The sequence below is a fragment of the Mercurialis annua genome, linkage group LG6 (assembly GCF_937616625.2).
Source record: "Mercurialis annua linkage group LG6, ddMerAnnu1.2, whole genome shotgun sequence".
NCBI lineage: Eukaryota > Viridiplantae > Streptophyta > Magnoliopsida > Malpighiales > Euphorbiaceae > Mercurialis > Mercurialis annua.
In genome coordinates, this window is record NC_065575.1 from 39,046,200 (window position 1) to 39,065,427 (window position 19,228).

The 19,228-nt window shown below is 34.0% G+C and overlaps 3 protein-coding genes across 4 annotated transcripts; 2 read left to right on the forward strand and 1 right to left on the reverse strand.

Moving 5' to 3' along the window:
• The first annotated feature begins 7,215 nt into the window (after positions 1 to 7,215).
• Positions 7,216 to 9,091, forward strand: LOC126685721 (cytochrome c oxidase subunit 5C). Of its 2 annotated transcripts, none has more exons than XM_050379651.2 (2): positions 7,216 to 7,325; positions 8,707 to 9,091. In XM_050379651.2, exon 2 carries the CDS (start codon positions 8,736 to 8,738, stop codon positions 8,925 to 8,927), a length of 192 nt encoding a protein of 63 aa, XP_050235608.1. In that variant the 5' UTR covers positions 7,216 to 7,325; positions 8,707 to 8,735; the 3' UTR covers positions 8,928 to 9,091. The 2 variants fall into 2 exon arrangements, with proteins under 2 accessions (XP_050235608.1, XP_050235609.1); XM_050379652.1 differs by having other exon boundaries at positions 7,236 to 7,325; positions 8,696 to 9,091.
• A 2,492-nt stretch (positions 9,092 to 11,583) lies between these two features.
• LOC126687855 (vacuolar iron transporter homolog 2-like) lies at positions 11,584 to 12,228 on the forward strand. The gene has a single exon (XM_050382409.1). It carries the CDS (start codon positions 11,584 to 11,586, stop codon positions 12,226 to 12,228), a length of 645 nt encoding a protein of 214 aa, XP_050238366.1.
• Positions 12,229 to 12,448: 220 nt separating this feature from the next.
• On the reverse strand, positions 12,449 to 18,233 carry LOC126686511 (probable glutamyl endopeptidase, chloroplastic). Its single transcript, XM_050380577.2, has 11 exons — positions 17,814 to 18,233; positions 16,640 to 17,621; positions 16,380 to 16,508; positions 15,696 to 15,995; positions 15,147 to 15,605; positions 14,979 to 15,044; positions 14,492 to 14,552; positions 14,255 to 14,404; positions 13,966 to 14,103; positions 13,360 to 13,694; positions 12,449 to 12,792 (listed from the first exon to the last, which is right to left on the reverse strand). Coding segments are annotated over exons 1-11 (2,919 nt in total). The 5' UTR covers positions 18,112 to 18,233; the 3' UTR covers positions 12,449 to 12,791.
• Positions 18,234 to 19,228: the final 995 nt, after the last annotated feature.

Consider the following 19,228-nt stretch of genomic DNA (forward strand, 5'->3'; position numbering starts at 1 on the left):
GACGCATGTCAGACGCGTTTCTGACGCGTTTTTGACCTATTCTGACGCGCTTTTGACCTTTTTTTGTTTGTTTTGTGTGTGACATGTGTTGCATTCTCATTGGGAAGGTATTAAATGTAAAGTTTTAATTTTTTGAGGTGCTCATGTAATATTTCAGCAAATTTAGCATTGTTGTTATTTTCTTCCTCTTTTTGTATAGTTTTGTTATTTTCTCTATATTAAAAAGGACCATCACTTTTATTCCGGCCGGCTCAAACTAGTTTACTTGTGGGTCAGCATATAGCTGACAATATTATTTTGGCTAGAAAAGTGATGCATTTTATGCTTCAAAAGAAGGGCCGAGAATGGTAATTACAATTGATTTAGAGAAGGTTTATGACAAAATTTCATGAGATTTTTTGCTTTGACACTTTAATTAATGTTGATATTTTGCAATTATGTAATGTAATGTAATAATATGTCTACTCCTTCTATAAGCATTTTATAGAATGGCAATTTATTGGATTATTTTAAGGCGGTGTGTGTGATTAGACAGAACGATCTGTTATCTTCTTATTTTTTTTTGTCGCATATCTTATTAATCAAGAATGTCAATTTCAAAAATGGAACCCTATTATGATAGGTCAAGGTTCTCTGCACTTTCTTATCTATTTTTATCCGACAATTTTGTTGTTTTGTGACGACTCTATTGATCAAACAAAGGTGGTGAATCGAGTTATTTCAACATTTTGGGTTTCCTTGGAAAAAAATCAATAGATTTAAGGTTGAAGTCTTGTTCTTTAAGAACGTGTTAGCAGCTCGTGAAAATTTGGTAGCTGCTAAGTCGGGTTTTTTTATAATAGAGTAAGTATTTTGGGGATTCTTCATCTTCATGGGAGATTAATTAAGCGTCATGTGGATGGTACCATTTTAATAAACAAACAAAAAATCTTGGCTAGATTGCAAAAAACGCTTCTATCAATCTTACATCGATCACCAAATGAAACAACATTTCGAACGCAATTCATTTTCTTGGTAGAACCAAAAAATAATTTTTTTAAAAATAATATTAATTAAACATTGTGAAATATGTTTATATTTAGCTTTATGCCCACGGAGCGGCACTTGTTTATTTAATTGGCAAGTTAAAAATCTCTAGATGGGGAACCGCTTTAATTCAACAAATGGTGGAAATTTATGTTGCTATGTGCAATGCAAAAGATTTCTCCATAGAAAGGGTCTTGTGATGAAGTTGAGTTAAAGATTGAGTTTGGTGAAGCAATTGGCAAGCTAGCTACACGGAGGTTTAGGCTTTAAGAACTAGAAGTTTATGAACCATGTCTTGCTTATGGAATTAGGCTGGCACATTATTGTGAACAAAGAAAAGTTCCAAGGTTAATTGTTGCAAGCTAAGTATACTTTTATAGATGAAAACATATACAAGTTGAATTTAGCTATCAAGACTTCTCATCTCTAGAAATTGCTAAATAATATACGGCACAAGATCTGCAACGAAGTCTATTGTGCTATGTGTAACGAGAGCAAGGTGCTTAACACTGGGATCAAAGATGGTACTTCTCTTTAACATGCAGTTGCCAATCCATGTTGGCGAGCTGTATTTCATGACTGAGAAGTTCTTACCTAAATCCGGTCCATGAAAAATTCATGAACCTATCCAATGAGGTGTTAGAGAAATGAAAAAAAAAAAGAAAATAATGAGAAAAGAGATAAAATTGTGTTAGATTTTCTAACACCTCATTGGATAGGTGCATGGAAAATTCATGAACCGGGACTAGCTAAGAATTTCCCTTCATGACTAATGAATATGGAGACAACTATAATAACTGGTGGTAGAATCCTTAAATTTTTTGTGCAATCCTTAATTCTTTAACATAGTTTGTTTTACTCCTTCAAATTAAGATAACACCACTGATTTTATCTATTTTTCAATGTCCTCACTTGAAATATATATTACAAAATCAGCCTACCATTCTTTGGCTTTTTCGAATTGAAATATTGATAAAACTTGAAATCTTGTTTGGAGCTGGACTAGTTTGGAGCGTGCTTGGAATATGTTTTGACTTACTACTCACAACATTTTGTTATGTAATGTTGAGCGTCTTAGAAGGCATTTAACAACTGAAAAACATTTGTCCCGGGTGAAACATTGTAGAGGAAGATGGGGACCATGTTTTGAAAAATTATATTTACGTTAAACATATTTGTTATAGGGTGGTTGATAAGTATATGCATCAATTTACACCAGTCTCGTAAGATGGATTGTAGACTGCCTGGCACGAGAAGAAGACATGGACCATAATGGGATCAAGAGGGAATTAATGCCAAAAAAGAGAGCTATTTAATTACAGTTTTATTATTTTTAATATTTATTTTAATAAGAGAATGTATCTTATTATAACAGGGATTCTAGACTAGGTTTTGAAATTTAATTTAATAATAGTTTTGATATTAATCTCTGAATTTTTAGAATTTCGTATTAATCCTCATAATTTTAGTTTAGTGGTTACGAATATCAAGTCATGTTTTCACTTTTCAAAATTGAGCAAGTTAAAGCATACGGTATCCATTTATAAATTTAAAAGTTTGAACTTGAAATTAATTCCTTGCGAACAACATCAAATGTTATTTTCTTTTGATTTTAAAGATTAGTTGATGGTTAATCTATCGGGCAAAGGAAATTTTAGCAACAAGAATGTCTTCAACATTGCTCTTTAGAAACCTTGAGAAATGCGCGTTTCTCCTTTTCCAAAACGTTTTTGTTTACGAAACTCTTCAGAAACGTTTTGGGCCGTCTCTGTAAAAAAAGCTAAATACTTGTTTTCTGAAAAACAATTTTAAAGAAATTACTAATATTTATTTTGGAGTTACTTATAAAATAAAAAATAGATACGTTTAATTATTCACGAACAAAATTCATTATTTATATTAATTACAAAAGACAAAGAAAAATTCTTCTTGTTTTGAAACACAAAAAATATCTAGTTACGCTTATATTTAAATGAATTATTCTAGGTAATGTAATACTGATAGGAGTAGAAATACCCCTATATTCTATGTGTTTTATATGTCATATATGTGCATTTGATGTTTGTTTTGAGCTTCTTTGTACTCATTTTTGTGTTTAAGCATCTCAGGCATAATGGGGGAGTATTTCATGATATTCAAGCTATTTGGAAGCCATTGGGATCATAATTGAAGTTTAGAGGAGAGTTGTGCGAAGATCCGATGAAAATAGACGCCGAGAGCACAAATTCCTACTTGTGAATTTGACCCCACTGCATTGATTGAAGATTTTGGAATACTTAAAGACTTCTGATGAATTTGTGTTCTTCACAAGAAATAAAGTAGACATCTTAAACTTTCCGAAGAATCAAGAATCAACTCATTCCGAGGTCTATGCGTGGAGTTATGAGGTTTTGAAGTTCACATTTCTGCAGCAGAAAATGGCTCGCGACGCGAAGAGGATTCTCGCGACGCGAGACTAGTTTCAGACCCAAAGCCGTAGATTCTCGCGACGGGCTCGCGAGGAGAGTCGCGACGCGACACTTACAGGTCCAGATGTCCGTTTTTGACCTTTTTGACCTATTTTATCATTCCGGGGGCCTAATATGACATGGGTAACATTGGAAATACACAAAAGAAGGGCCAAACCCTACTATGAGATAAAAAAACATATAAATACTATCCATTAACATCTTGAAGAGGGTTCGCTTAATTCGCCACATTAGACATTAGTTTTACATTAGTTTAGTTTAACTTTCGATTATCGTTCATCGTTTTAGCTTGTATTCTGGATTTTCTTCATCATTGTTTTGGGATTATTGTCGATTAAGGTACGATAAATATTAAGAGATTAATTATTATTGTTTCTTATTCAGCCATGAATTCTTATTACATTATTGTTGAACTTTCTTTGAATATGTGTAACTAAACCTTTCATTAGGGATTATTAATGGATTTATGTCTGTTTAAACGAATTGGATTTGTGGGTTATTGTTATTACTATGTTTTAACTATTGTTCTTAACGCTTGAATTTATTTGACCAATTTATCCATTGTCATGTGTTTTGGTTTTAGCTCGAGAGAGTAAAACTGGAATAGACCAACATAATTAAGAACGTAGGAGTTAATTGCGCGAGAGTGAATTGACGAGTACGTGTTTTTAGGGTTTACTTCATAAACATTAATCGATTAGTAATTTAGGTTAATCATTGTGCGAGAGTGAGTAATTAGCCTGTTACTAGTTTGTTATCTGTTTTTGCCTGCAATTGCTCGAGAGAGAATTTTAGGTGCTTACGATTAGCCTGAACCTTAGTAGAACAACTAAATCCATATTCCAATCTGATTAAACAGCATAATGAAAGTTAATAATCCTTGTTCTTCTCATTATTGTTAAAACCTTATTTTTGTTACAGCTTTAGTTAATTTTAGCCATAATTGTTATTTCAGTTTATTTAGTTTAATAACAACATTCAAATTATCTTTTTGGCTATTCAAATTGAGTTTCCTAACTGGTTGTCTTTAAAAGCTTTCTCTGTGGGTACGATATCCTGACTTCACAGTCTGTATTACAAGTTGGCATACGTACGCTTGCGTATTTTTACCAACAAATACTAATTAATTTATCTAAAAGTATAATTTTTATAAGTAAATTTTAATATAGTAGAATTTTATAATTTTTATAATTTATAAATATTTCTATATTTTTATTGTTTACATGTTTCCCTTACGTTTTCATTCTCTGTATTTTGGAGAAAACCGTTTTTCGATGTTTGTTTTTGTATCGTTTCCGTTTCCATGCAATATAGTTTGATTGTTCTGATTAAAATGTATATCATAAAAAATTTCAAATATGAAGTAATATGAAGAATACATTTAAATTTATTTTTAACTCTAATTTAAACAAATGATTACAATTGAAACTGAAAAATAAAAAAAATGCTAAAATTGAAAATTTTGAAAGGTGACACCATAAACGAAAAAATCTAAAAAGGTATAATTTTTTTGAATGATGAAGCTTTTTATATATTTATTTAACTAATATTTTGGGGCTTTTTTTCATAAACAACCAACATTTATCATATTATTAGTTTTATACGGACACATGTGTCTATTTTTAAAACTACCATACACGCAGTAAATTATAATTTTTATACGGACATATATATACCCCTCCTCTCAAACCAACCCTCATAAAAGAAAATTATTTTCTCTCTCATTATCGTCAATTTCTCTTATCTCTCATATCTCACAAATTCCTCCAACTCTTTCAAATTTTCCGTCCTCATTCATCTTTCTCAACGTCGCCGTTCAACATCGTTACAAGTTTTGTCAGCATTTTTTTTCGTTTTGCCATTGTTGGAGTTGAAGATCTGTATAGGATTTTGGCGAGGAAAAACATTGTTTTGATATTGTAAAATGACTCTTTGTTGTTGTTCTTACGTTGCTTTTTGTTATCGTTTTATATTTTGATTTCAGATCTAAAATTCATTGTTCTTCTTATTCTTCTTCTTATTCTTCTTCTTGTTTTTTAAATCTACATTTTCTTCTTTTTTTTACTGTTTTTTATAACAGTAATTTTCCATCATTAAACATGTATAAAGATTATCTTTTCATGTTGTATAAAATAATTTTGTGATTTTATGGAATGAAATTCGGTTATTTTTGCATTTTTTTGTGTTTTGTTGTATTTCTTCGTTTTTTGTATTCTGCAATACGATTTGTTAATGATGGTTGATTGCTGAATTATTGTAATGTTACGGTATTGTTTGACTTTATGTTGATTATATGTTGATTATATGTTGATATTATGTTGATAATCAATTGAATTTTTTTCTTGATTTGAACATTGGCAAATTTGATAATATTGTCCGTGAAATAAACTAAAAAAAATAATTAAATTGAAAAATATAAATAATTATTATAATATTACAGTGTTTATTTTAGCATTGGTGAAAAATATAAATAATGATGTTAAATTATAATAATATTATAGTGCTGATTTTATGTTGGTATTATGTTGATTTTGTGTTGATATCTGGTTAATTTTAACATTAGCGAAGAAAACGATATTGTATATGAAATAAACTAGAAAAATGAAAATTAAATTGAAACAGAAAAAATGATACCTTAATTTTTAATTGATTGTTAAATTATTGTAATGTTGATATTTTTTGTTAATGTTAAAATCAATTAAACATCAACATAATATCAACACTAGATCAACACAAGATCAACATTGTAACATTATAATAATTCAACATCATTATTGTCATTTTCATTAATGTTAATATCAACAAAATATCAATCGAAAATCAATACAATATTAACACTATAACATTCAAATAATTCAACATCTTTATTTATCTTATTTCCCAGTGCAAATATATCATTATCTAATCTCAGTTATTTTTTTTAGTTTATTTCTCGGACATCGTTATCTTATTTGTCAATGTTAAAATCAATAAAATATCAACTGATTAGCAACATAAAACCAACAACACTGAAACATTACAATAATTCATCAATCAATCATCATCAACAAATCGTGCTACAGAATAAAAAAAATGCAGAAATACAACCAAATACAGTAAAACTGCAGAAATAACAGATTTTCATTCCATACAATCATAAAATTATTTTATATACATGAAAATTAGTATTCCATTCCTTAAAAATAATCTTTACACATGTCTAATTGTAAAAAAATCATTGTGTTACTTAAAAATAGTTAAAAAAAATTCTAGATATGAAAATGAAGAAGAAGAAGAAGAAAAAAAAGAAAAACACAATGAATCTTTTTGTTTTGAAATCAGATCATATGCGTTAAAGAAATTTTTTAAAATCGTCAAAATTTTTTGATATATATTGTTCTTTCCAACAATAAACTCCGATTTAGATCTGCAAAAAAAAAACAATGAAACAAGTGAACGCCGGTGGCGCAACGAGGATGGATACGGCATCGGAGCGACACTGAGATTTGATGAAGGGCGGCGACCATAAAAAGAAATAGAGAGCAGGGATGAAAGAATATGGAGTAAATAACTGTTAATTCGAGAGCAGAAAGAAAAAGTCGTATAAAAAATTTATTTTTAAAATATTAGGTTATATTTATAAAATAAGATGGTGGAGAAATAATCTGTCAAATGTCATATTTGGCATAAAAAGCCCAATATTTTTGCCCATTAACCATTTGAATGGGCCCATCGTCATGTTTTGGGGCCCATGTTAATAAGAAACTTGCAAAACCATAAGCAATGGAACCGAACCACCACCATTGTGTTCTCTGATTGACGACCTGTGAGCATTTCTCTCATTTTACTCAGGTAAACCCTAACTAACTTCGATCTTCGTTATACTCTTATATGAATTGAAATTTGCCTTGTTTTCCTACTCGTTAGCTTCTCAATTTTATAAGAATGGGCCTTAGGTTTTTTTTTTTTATCATGAATCGATTGTGTCGTTATGTTTGAGCTGATTTTAAGATTGATTGATCATTATGTGGAGTTGGGATGCCAGTTTTTATTCTAGTTCAACGTGTTTGATTTTTATTTTGTTTTCATCCTGTTGCTGCTGGAAATTAGATTAGGAACTGAAGGAATGAATTCAATTATTAATAGGGGCTGTTATGAAATTACGGCGAAAACGGGAAAGCTTGTAATTTTTTTATTTATTTTTTTTAAGTTGAAAATTCAGTTACTTTAATAGAAATCAAAACATGTTGCTGAAAAAATTATGTTATAAAGTCATGTCAATTAGGTTTTTTTATTTTTGGTGGAATTGCTTTTGATTCTAGCTCACCAAACATGGTTTTTGTTTGAAATCGAACATGAAAAGTATTATTGGCACTAACTTATTATTTTCTAAGGTTGTGGGATCGGATAGGTACTGATCGTTCATTGTAGGAACTAGGAAGTCCCATTTTTCATGTTTTCTCTACTTGGTTATTATTTGTGTGTATGTCTAAAGTATGTCAGTCCAGTCATGTTATGAACCCATGCTCTGCACTGTGCATTATTTTGACCTTGAAGTGGTGCGTGGAAAACATAAGATCTGAAAGTATATAGTGTGATGCAAAATGTACTTCCATTTTTTTTAACTTGGGAGCCGAGTCCCCTGATGAATGATTGGTGTAGTAACTGAATGACATGAATTGAACCTAGTGCGAGTGATGTATCAAAGAGGCCCCATTTAGTTCATTTGTCTGACAATAATTATGATATTAAATGATAAAATTTTGTAATTAACTTTTGAAGCAATGGTGAGAAGGTAGAAAGGAGAAAGTAGGGTTTGAACCCGATATTGCAAGAGAACTAAGTTGCATATGTAGTCCTAGGTAAGTTTGAAGCAATTGATTGTAAGGTTGTTACATAGTTGAAACTCAGTTTAACTATAATGCTAACTCAATCAAATTTCGATATTGCGACATGAACTGATGGTCCATGTTCTTTCATAAGATAGATGCCAAGTTAAGCAATGTGCTTTTCTGTTAATTATCTGAAGTGTCAGAGAAAATTGTTTAGTGTTAATCTGCCTTCTGCTGCCTAGTGTCTCAAAAGAAAGATGTAGTAATTTGTTTTAAAGCTACTCAACTATGAGTGCAGTTTGTCCCTAGTGGCATGCAGTTAATTAGAAAACACTAAATTTTACTTTATGACAATGAGTACAAGTTTATATTTGTTTCTAAATAAGACAGGTTGCTTGCAGATTTATCAGCTTTAACTAGAGAAGTTAACATGGCTGGCGGTAGGGTTGCTCATGCCACCTTGAAAGGACCGAGTGTTGTTAAGGAGTTATGCATTGGGTTCGCACTTGGATTGGTTGCTGGTGGTTTTTGGAAAATGCATCACTGGAATGAGCAGAGGAAAGTGAGAGCTTTTTATGATTTGTTAGAAAAAGGCGAGATCAGTGTGGTTGCAGAAGAATAAGTCTAGTTTTATACATTCAGCCATTATATTATGGACAACTTCAGCGTGATCATCATGACTTTCATGCTGGCTATTGAGTTGAGCATACTCAATTTGTCATTGAAAATAAACCATTTTTGAATTGTGGAATACATAATCATGTGAAATTTATTGGTTTTTACCTATTTGTGGGTTTTGCATTTTTTAATTTTGTATGTATCACCCCATGTTTAATTTAAACCTTCTTTACATATCCTCTTTTTAATTTCCTTCTTCGGGGTTGGTCCGTTAATTTGGGATATTCCCTTACTAACGGCAGTTTGAGAGGACTAGCTCTAGCGAGCAAACTTGTTCTGCTGGTGGAATCACGAGCACTAGAAGTATTTCTCAGTAGTTTGCCTGACGAGGAAAAATGTCTTTTCCTTCCTCTTCGTGGAGGTCAGTGCGGAAAGTTCAGATGAACTGTTGAGTTCATGGGAGAATCTGGCCATATATGAAGACCATAAATTTGGGATGATGTGTTTCATTTAATAGATTATCGTTCTAAATGCAACCAAAACATTCTCCAAATTGAAACAGAGAACTATATTCAAGAGTTTACAGTTTGATCTAATTGGTCATTCATTACGTAATTTTACGCTGGTGTATGTTAGAAATTGTAAACTCTTCTATGAGCTGCATAAACATATTAAGACTAAATCCGTTACACGCATCAAAGCTAATTAATAAGACTTAACCCATCTTTGAATCTCTGTACAATTTGTGTTTTATTTATTTGGTTCTTATTTTAATTTTTCTTATCCCTTTACTTCTATTATCTCTACGATTGGATCCTTTTTTTCTGGATGACTTATATACCCGTGAGATCGCAGACCGTTAAATAACGAAAAAGACATTGTATTTCCACGTTGGAACTTACTGATAACGTTTCCACCCTCCTCAACACCTTCTCCACCATTGCTAACATTCAGCTATTCCAAAAAAGAAAAGTTGATGATGCTATGAAGAAATATGAAATTACCAAACAGATGATTATGGCCTAAACGGATAACCCGCAACTCCGGCAAGTAAGAGCAAATACCATCTGAAAAACGCTAGAAACAAACTGTTTCTTTTGCTAATTTGTACTTAGTGGCATACTAGCTTTTAGAAGAATCAAGGCCGTTTTCTTTTGCTAATTTGTACTTAGTGGCATACTAGCTTTTAGAAGAATCATGGCCGTTTCAAAGTTGCATTTATATCTGTTTGGGAACTTTGTTTTTTTTAGTATGTATTTATTTTGTAATCAGAGCTACAATAAGGGTTGTTATTTTCTTAGAACTTTGGAAGAATCGAAGCAATGCAGTTTTTAATAACGAGTTCCATAGTGCTGCTGAAATCATCTACTCGATCCGTCGTTTGACTGAATACACCGTCATTGCCCAGAAATACGCTCATATGTCCAGCCCAGGTCTTCCTACAAAGAAAGAGCATCTGATCAGCTGGCGTCCTCCTCCTCCAAGCTGCTCGAAGCTCAACACTGATGGAGCAGTGCACTCTCCCTCCAGCCGAGCTTCGTCTGGTGGCCTGGCTAGAAACAACAATGGCGACTGGATTTTTAGGTATAGTAGACGTATCAGGTGTTGCTCGGTTCTCCAAGGTGAAGGAAATCGTTGTGCGGATTGGATGGCCAATCATGGATGGTCAATCATGGCTTCTCGCAGGACATTGGCCTTGTCGTTTTTGATCATGCTCCTAGAGCGATTATTAGTTTCATGGTAGATGATATTATGGGGGTCTTGATCCCCGTGTGTAGATCGTCTTAGCTTTTTGGGCCTTGGCCTATCTTCTCATTCAAAAAGAAAAGAAATATTCTTTATATTTCAATTTCTTGCACAATCTCAACCATATATTAATAGATATTTCTCTTAAATCTTGTTATCATCAAAAAATTTGAGACTAAATTATTTGGACTATTAGCCAACAATAGTGTATAGTTTAAAAAGTTGTTGTAGTGTTGAGAATGAGATATTTATTCGCAGATAGGCCAAGGGTAATTATTTGTAAACATGGTTTTGAGAATTCTCTATTTGTAAGAGGACGATACGGAGCTTATATTTATTCTTTCCTTGAACTCAGTGATTAATCAAAGAATCAGACATGATCAGTCGGTTCAAACAATTGAACCGAAAACCAGTCAGCTGTATGGTTCAACTAACTCAAAGATCGGATTTGAAATTCGGTCGGTTTAGTTTTTAAAACACAGCTTTAACTACCGAGATCGAAGTAGTGTTGAACTTATAACTAGTTTTTCCTCCGAGCATATCCAAAGAAAGTGATGACATAAGCTAACAAGAGATAAATTGCAAAGAGTACTTATTGAAAAGGGTGGGAGGAAAAAACACTGCATGAAGCTTGGAAGCAAGTGAGTTGGGAAGAGAACATGCATAAGGCCAAATCTAATCAGATCACATATTTTATTTTTTAGTAGAGAATTCACTATTGCACTTAGACCTCAACGGAACTTAACGGTGTCACCTATGCAGCTATGCTCATGCAATGCAACCGTTAGTCTCAAAGACAATTGAGTCCTGCTAGAGTAGTATATGCCCCAGCATGTGTCCGAAACACTCGTTAACCAATATAATCCCCATCCTCTCTCTTATGAATTCCTCAAAATATCTCAAATTTAACTTGCATGGAGGAACAAAAAAAGATTGCAGAGGCTGATGCTAGAAGATCACTCGAACGAGCTCAGTGGGTTCGAGCAGCTATCCTAGGGGCTAGCGATGGTCTACTTTCAACTACGTCACTGATGATCGGTGTGGGAGCAGCCGGAGTAGATGGACGATCCATGGTTTTATCTGGATTAGCCGGAGCTCTTGCCGGCGCTTGCAGTATGGCTGTTGGCGAATTCGTTTCCGTCTCAACCCAAAGAGATATTGAAAACACAACTCTATCTGCTACTAAGCCACCTACCGTCGACATCATCATTATTCCAAGAGACAAAACGTCGCCTTTTGGAAGGTCTCCGACCAAAGAAGATGATAACCTACTTGTTATTACAAATCCCTACAAGGCTGCAGCTGCATCAGGTGTGTCATTTTTGTTGGGTTCATCTGTGCCATTGGTGTCTGCCATTGTTGTTAAGGAAATTGAAACTAGGATTATGGTGATTATGGTGGTGGCATCAGCAGCTTTGGCTCTGTGTGGGGGCGTTGGAGCTTATCTTGGTGGTTCACCAATTAGGACGTCTGCAGCAAGACTAGTGGTTGGTGGTTGGGTTTCCATGGCAGTAACTTATGGCTTGCTTAAGATGGGTTCCACCGTTGAACTTGAATGAGTTCCATCTGGTAAAAATGAGGATGATAGCGGGAAAAGGTATAAAAATATCATTTAAGGTTATTTTTGAATTCCAAGAATTTGTAAAAGTAGCATAATTTTATTTAGCTTTTGAGACAATTATTTAACAACTTACTAGTTCATTTTGGAGACTGAACGGACATCTAAAAAGGACACACTTGTAAACATAATAGAAGTAAAGGGATCAATAAAAATCAAAATAGAAGAATAGGGACCATATAACTAAAATACAAATTATACAGGGAGCAAAAGATAGATTTAGCCAATTAATAAGTACTTATGAGAATCAAAATTGATAGCTTTTATAGTATTATCGGGTTTCAAAGGTCACCCTAAAGTTGACGCATGAACGCTTTATTAATTTATACCACTCGAGCGTGGCATTTGTATTTTGTAATGATAGATTTCAATTAAAATTGTGGAACTAATGCCTTCACAATCACTGGGAGAGGCATATATGATATATTCCCTTTCAGCATCCATGCAAACATCAGTTTTGTTGCTCTCCATTTAACCTCAGCAGCTAAAAGATCCGCAATTCAATCTACACAGAGCAGCGAGTGTTCATGATCAATAATCAAGTAAACGAAATAAAAATTGAACTAGAAATAAGAATGGAACAAAACAAAAAGACAGTGACGGAACCAGGACTCCAATTTAGGAGGGTCGAAATTTTTATATTCGGCTATTTAAAAAAAATTAAACGGCTGTAAAACAATTCAAATGTGTAAATTTGCAGCTGTAGGGGCGGTAACACATGTAGGGGCGGTTTACTGGAAAAATATACGAAAAATCTATTTATTTTTTATTTTTTTCCGGCGAGGAGGGTCGGCCGACCCTCCCCGACCCTCCCTAGATCCGCCCCTGGCTAGAGCAGTACTATTGTTGGATGGTAGAGGGATCTAAGTAATTAGTTCGAATACGCGAGACATACTCTCTTGACATATATCACCTATTTTAAAGCAAGAAATTGGCTATCATATAAAAAAAGGATAAAATTTGAGTTTGTAATACCTAAGTTTGTTTTGTTTCATTTGACGCTGTAGAAAATATAAATGAGTTCATGGTATATCATGTGCTGGAAAGAATTAGTTACTGGATGAAAGTTTACCATAATAATGATCTTGGTGTGCAGTTGAATTTTTCATGCTCAAGATCTTCCAGTTCAGGGACACCACTTCCGGTGGCTGTAACTGTGTTGTTTGCAGTGTCTGCAACTCCTTTGTTTGCATTGTCTTCACCTGTAACTACTTTGTCTTTGGATGAATCAAGTTTTCCGTTCACATCAGAAACGTTTGGCACACAATATTTCTGCAGCCATCTATCTGTTTCCCAGAGAACGTGCATGATGCTCTCTCTTGCAGCATACCCATGGCTCTCAAAAGGGAGAATAACCAGGCGACAAAGTGCACCATGACCTTTTAGGGCATTGAAGAAGCGATCCGACTGCATCATATTGAACACGACTCAGCAGCAGCAGGTAAACAAATTGACAACAAAGTTACAACCAGCAACAAACCATTAGACCGCTTAACAGGAACTTAAGAAAACAAAATATCAGTAAGTGAAAGTAAGATACAAAGGTATTTTTTTACTAAAGGCTATAAATATCAAAGATGATTGTCATTGTCAGTGTAAGATAAACTGGAGTGGAGAATATTTTAAGAAATAAAAAGCAAAGACAAAAAAGAAAAATAGATGAGAGAATATCTTGTACCTGCATGGTTAAGGTTCCTGAATTATTATCTTCTTCTCCGTGGAAAAGTAGTATTGGTTTTTTTATTTTGTTGGCCGACATGAAAGGGCTCATCTCCACGTACACACTTGTCGCTTCCCAGAGTGTTCTATCCTCATTCTATGCCAAGAAAATTTAAGTGACCACCAAAAACACCCAATATTGGAAATGAGACATTAGGAAAAGACAAGAAATAAAAGAAAGTTACCAATATTTAACAATTATTAAGTCTTTTAAATAAAACATCTGCCAATTTCAACTAATGTGATACCTGAAAACCAAAAGGTGTCAGCGTTCTGTTATAAGCCCCTGAGCGTGCAATTCCACAACAGAAAAGATGAGGGGCATGTGCCAAGAGGTTTGCAGTCATGAATGCACCATAGGAATGTCCTCCAACAGCAATTTTTGCAGGATGTGCCACCTTAACAAGTGTGGCAGAAAACAGATTTATCACAATTTCATTCATCACTATCACTATAGTCAAACACGAAAGAAGAAAGGAACTTACTCCACGTCGGATGACCTCCTCAACAGCTGCCTCTGCACTTCCGACCAGTTGTTCTACATACCTAGACAAAGCATTTAATTAAAATTCAAGTTTAGTCCATTTTGTGGTTTTTCGGAACAACCTTACATCTTGATTGATTAGAGACAGAGAAAAGGATAGCCCAAAGTCAATGCCCTCAAATGTTTTAGTTTTAGTTAGTGACAAGGAGAGAAAATGTGACACCACTACTATACGCTTCTATCTATTATCTCATATCTAAGGTAGTGTCGTTTTTACTAGTATGGATAACATTTACCCATAAAGAAATGACTTGTATCACTTGTAACCATAATTTCTCAAGACCTAAGAAAGAGTTTTATTTACACATTACACAAATGCTGGTGTAACTCATAATTTAATCCCATGGTAAATGAAAAGGAGTCTACGTGAACACATGCGTTTGAACTGGGTGCTGAGCAAAACTCCAAGGCATTCTTATAAAAAGTACCTGTCATTGGCTTCCTCGTTACCCTCACCAATAATAGGGATTGTTGGTCCAGCTAAAATGGCAAACCTGCAAGTAAAGGTGAAGTTGGAGGAAGCTACAAATTATAAAGAAAACATTACAATACAAAAATTAAGAGCATAAAGAGACAAAGAGAGGGGAACTCCATGCCTCCTAGCCAGCCAAAGAAGAGCTGATGTTGGACCGATGCCTGCAAATTCATTAGGAGAACCACGAACTTGTCCTGCAGCATCTTTGCTTTTAAATTCTCCAGGGTATGACCAGACTAGACATGGTAGAGGGCCATCTTTTGATGGGTCATAGCCTGGTGGCAAGTATAATGTTGCAGTTAGCTGAACTCCATCCTTCCTCTGGTACCTGATCATCTCTTTCTGCAATGATGCTAACTGCGGGTATGGGTGAGGAAAATTTGTGATCTGACATGCTTTCTTTTCTGGCCAGCTCTGTATATAATACTGAGTATTTTCTGTTTTTGACTCCTTTGATGTCAACACTTTCAGATGATCCATGTACAGGTCCCCTTCCTTAGTATCAGACATTAAAGCAACAACAGATTCATAGTATTTTTCCTTGTCACTCTGCCAAATCCGTTCTTTGCTGCCTGTTTTTCTGAGAGATTTTGGTTTAGAGTATTGGTAATAAGGAAATTAGGGACCAAGCATGAAATGCATTCGCAAAAGTTGGTTCTAGTACACTCACATGTCAAACAGATCAAGGAAAGGGATATTCCCTTCTGGCGTAGCACCACTTCCATTCAATAACAAATAAGTACCTTCGTCATTCTCCTTCTTTATTTTTGCAATCACGTAAGTTCCAGAAGATGTTCTTCTCATCATAGGCGAGCCAGGATCAGAGTAAACATCTTCTGATGACCTATCAAATAGTATGTGTGGATTCATGTCTTTCGAACCGGGAGATATTGTCCAGGTGCGTGTTCGCCTTGTCTTGTACCATGATTCATAAACTAGAGCAAGTGAATCATCGCACCAAGAAATTCCTCTACAAAGGTCAAAGAGAACAAATTAGATAAATTCCTAACTAAAACCTTTGAGCAGGTTTTTGAAAACAGAGCTACATCTGACCGCATCTGCTTACATAATTTTATATGGATAGTTTGTACATACACCTTCAACTGCCCCCCCCCCCCCCCCCCCCCCCCAATCTGATGTCTATAATCCGGTCGAACTATAATGACCCAAAAAGATAGGCATGGCATTTTTGCACAAGGCATTGCAATGAAATGCATATATATATTTTCTGAATCTTATAGTGCTAACCAATTTTTTTATGGTAACTTAAAAAAGACACCCTTAAGCATGTAAGAAGCACAGTAGGCATTGCACAAACAAATGGCTTTCATATGCATATGGGTCAGATCCGTACCCGTAACGAAGATCCAGTTTCATTAGAATTTCAGGCTGTTCACCTTCAAGTGGCTCAGCAGGTTGTGAATATACTATATCTCGTGGTGAAACTTCCACTTTTGCATCTCCCCCATCTTGTGTCTCTGCCCTAAAAACCTCAAGATATCAAACTAAGAATAAAATGAAAGATGAAAGGAATATGAATAGATAAATTTAATAAGGATGAACTCAAACTGTTGCCCATTATGAACAGAATTAAAATTGCATCAAGACACATACCAATAGAGTGTTGAAGGCTTGTCAGCTCTCCAGTTGATTGATCGCATCCCTTTACGGACGCTACTGAATGCTATGGGAATGTCCTCAGCAAGGGGCAAATCACAAAGTTCCCTCACAAACTTCCCATCAGCTGTCCACACTTCTACCTTCCTTGGAAATCTACCACAGGGAACAATAAAAGAGTATGGCCGGTGAATGGAACTAATTAAAATGTATTTCTCATCTGGTGAAGGTTCCATTGATGTATACACAGCCGGGGGGCCAATTTCCTTCACTGTCCCATCCAAAGAAGCTAACACAAGCTGTGATGTGGCATAATAATCAAACAAATCTTCATCGTACTCATCTTTCAACAAATCCTGAAAAGTTCGGACTTGAACAACATTTTTCGTTTCATTCGATTGGATCTTTGGGCCAGATGGAACCAAAGGTTTCTTTGGCGGATCACCACGAGATGATGGGATAGTGCAAACCAACAGAGAAGAGTCATCCAGCCAAACAAAATTATCAAAAACAGCATTTACATAAACATCAGGTGACTTAAACAACGGTCTAGCTTCCCCAGTTTCCACATTAGCAACCCATACAGTAAGCTTACTACTACTGTTATCATCATCGCTAACTCGAACGCTAAACGATAAATGCCTACCATCGAGAGACCAGTTAATGAAATTGATTTTAGTACCATCTGGAAAGCCATGCACCTCCTTCTCCGGGCCTAGGGTACCATCAGGCATTAATTGATGGATGCCAATGCCAGTATAGAACGACATTCGACTCCTAGAATTGCATTTTCCATCAATACGCATACCAGCTAACTTCTCCTCTGGTGCAGCTAATTCTGCTAGTGGCGGTAGAGCTCTTCGCTTAAGAAAAAGTATTTTATCCCTTTGAGGTGAAAACGACAAAGCAGGAAGAGGGGGCGCATCAACAATATCTCTAATCTCTGGTGGAGGTAGCTGATACTTACCGTCCAACGCCTCTAAAAAAATGATGAAATAATTACAAATGATATCATTTAACTGAATCCTAGTATAATGAAATTCTGGCATTTTTAAACTTCCTAAACAAGATATTAAAGCACAACTATACTACTACATTAATGAAAAAATTTCAAGCAAGCTAAATTAATCACACTGAATGAACGAATAATCAATTAAGCTAACGGAGTTACCGTCAATTTGAGTAGAAGAATTAGCGGAGTTGTTAGAACCACCGCCACTTCCACCGTCTTCGGTTGCAAAAGCATTAGCAGGCACGAGATGGCCGAGTCTAGAAGAGGCAGCGGCGGTCATGATCGGCGATAATCTGGAGATTTTTGCGGAATGAGTTCTCAGGTGGCCGGATGTCCGACGAACGGAAGTGAATCGAGCAAATTTAATGGAATTGGAAGGAAATAGAGGAGGTGGAGGAGAAAAGGTAAGGATAGAACCGCAGGTGCAGCGGTTATAGACTTTGTAAATGCGCATCATTTCATTTGATAAATTAAAAAGTAGAATAACCAATCAATTAAGTTGACAACTCCAAAGTGAAACGAATCTTTTCAGCTTCGTGTGTTATCGGGCGCGCGCATGTCTACTGTGTGGCTCTGTGGGTTCGACAATTTAAGATGGCAGTGGCACGTCTTTTATCCTTGCGCCTTGTTTGGTTAGGGTAACAAAATGAGGGTGAAAAATAGAGCGACGAAAATGGTATTTTCTTCAACGTGTCTGATGGTAAAAAAAAATCTTATATTTTTAATTTATTTAAAAATTTGAAAATTTATAATCTATTTAATTTGATAATTTTGTTAAAATTTAATTTAATTTTTTAATCGAGTTAACTATGTCAAACTTTCACTTCACTATAATATAAATTTACTTTTTATATTTATTTTGAGTTTTAAATTTTTATTTTTATTTTACTTTAATCACTAGAAGATATAAATTTAAAATTAAATTTGTCATTTTTTTAAAATTAAAAATTAAATTTTACAATTTTAAAAATTGAGTTTTGCTAACTAGTGAGATAGTTTAATGTAAAAATTCAACTGAAAATTTAAATAAATAAATTGATTTACGGTAAAATTTCAAATTTGAAAAAATTTACAAACTTTAAATCTTTAGATAAATTTGTAAAAAATAAAAAAAATAGCTTTTTAAACCATTAGACCTTTAAAATATAGAGTAAAAATAGGTGACATTTTATAAAATTATTACTGTAATTGTAGTATTCTATACTATAAAATAAAATAAAAAATTATATTATACTTATATATATTATCCTCCGTCCATTCTGCTATTTAACTTTGAAGGATTATGCACATACATTAAAAATATTAAGACATGTAAAATATGTACTATTCTTAGAATAATTTCCTTAGTTAATTATAATAAATAAAGATATGATATATTAGATAAAATGCAATTGTAATTGAAATTTAAAAAAAAAATGAACCTAAAACATCAAATAAAGAGGAAGGTAGGGAACAATAAGAATAATTTAAATATTTATTTTCTTCTTATGTTCTTAGCCATTTTTAAATAAAAAGTGAAAATTTGATTTGTTATTATGATTAAAAATTATGAGAAGGCTTAACTAATTCAGTTT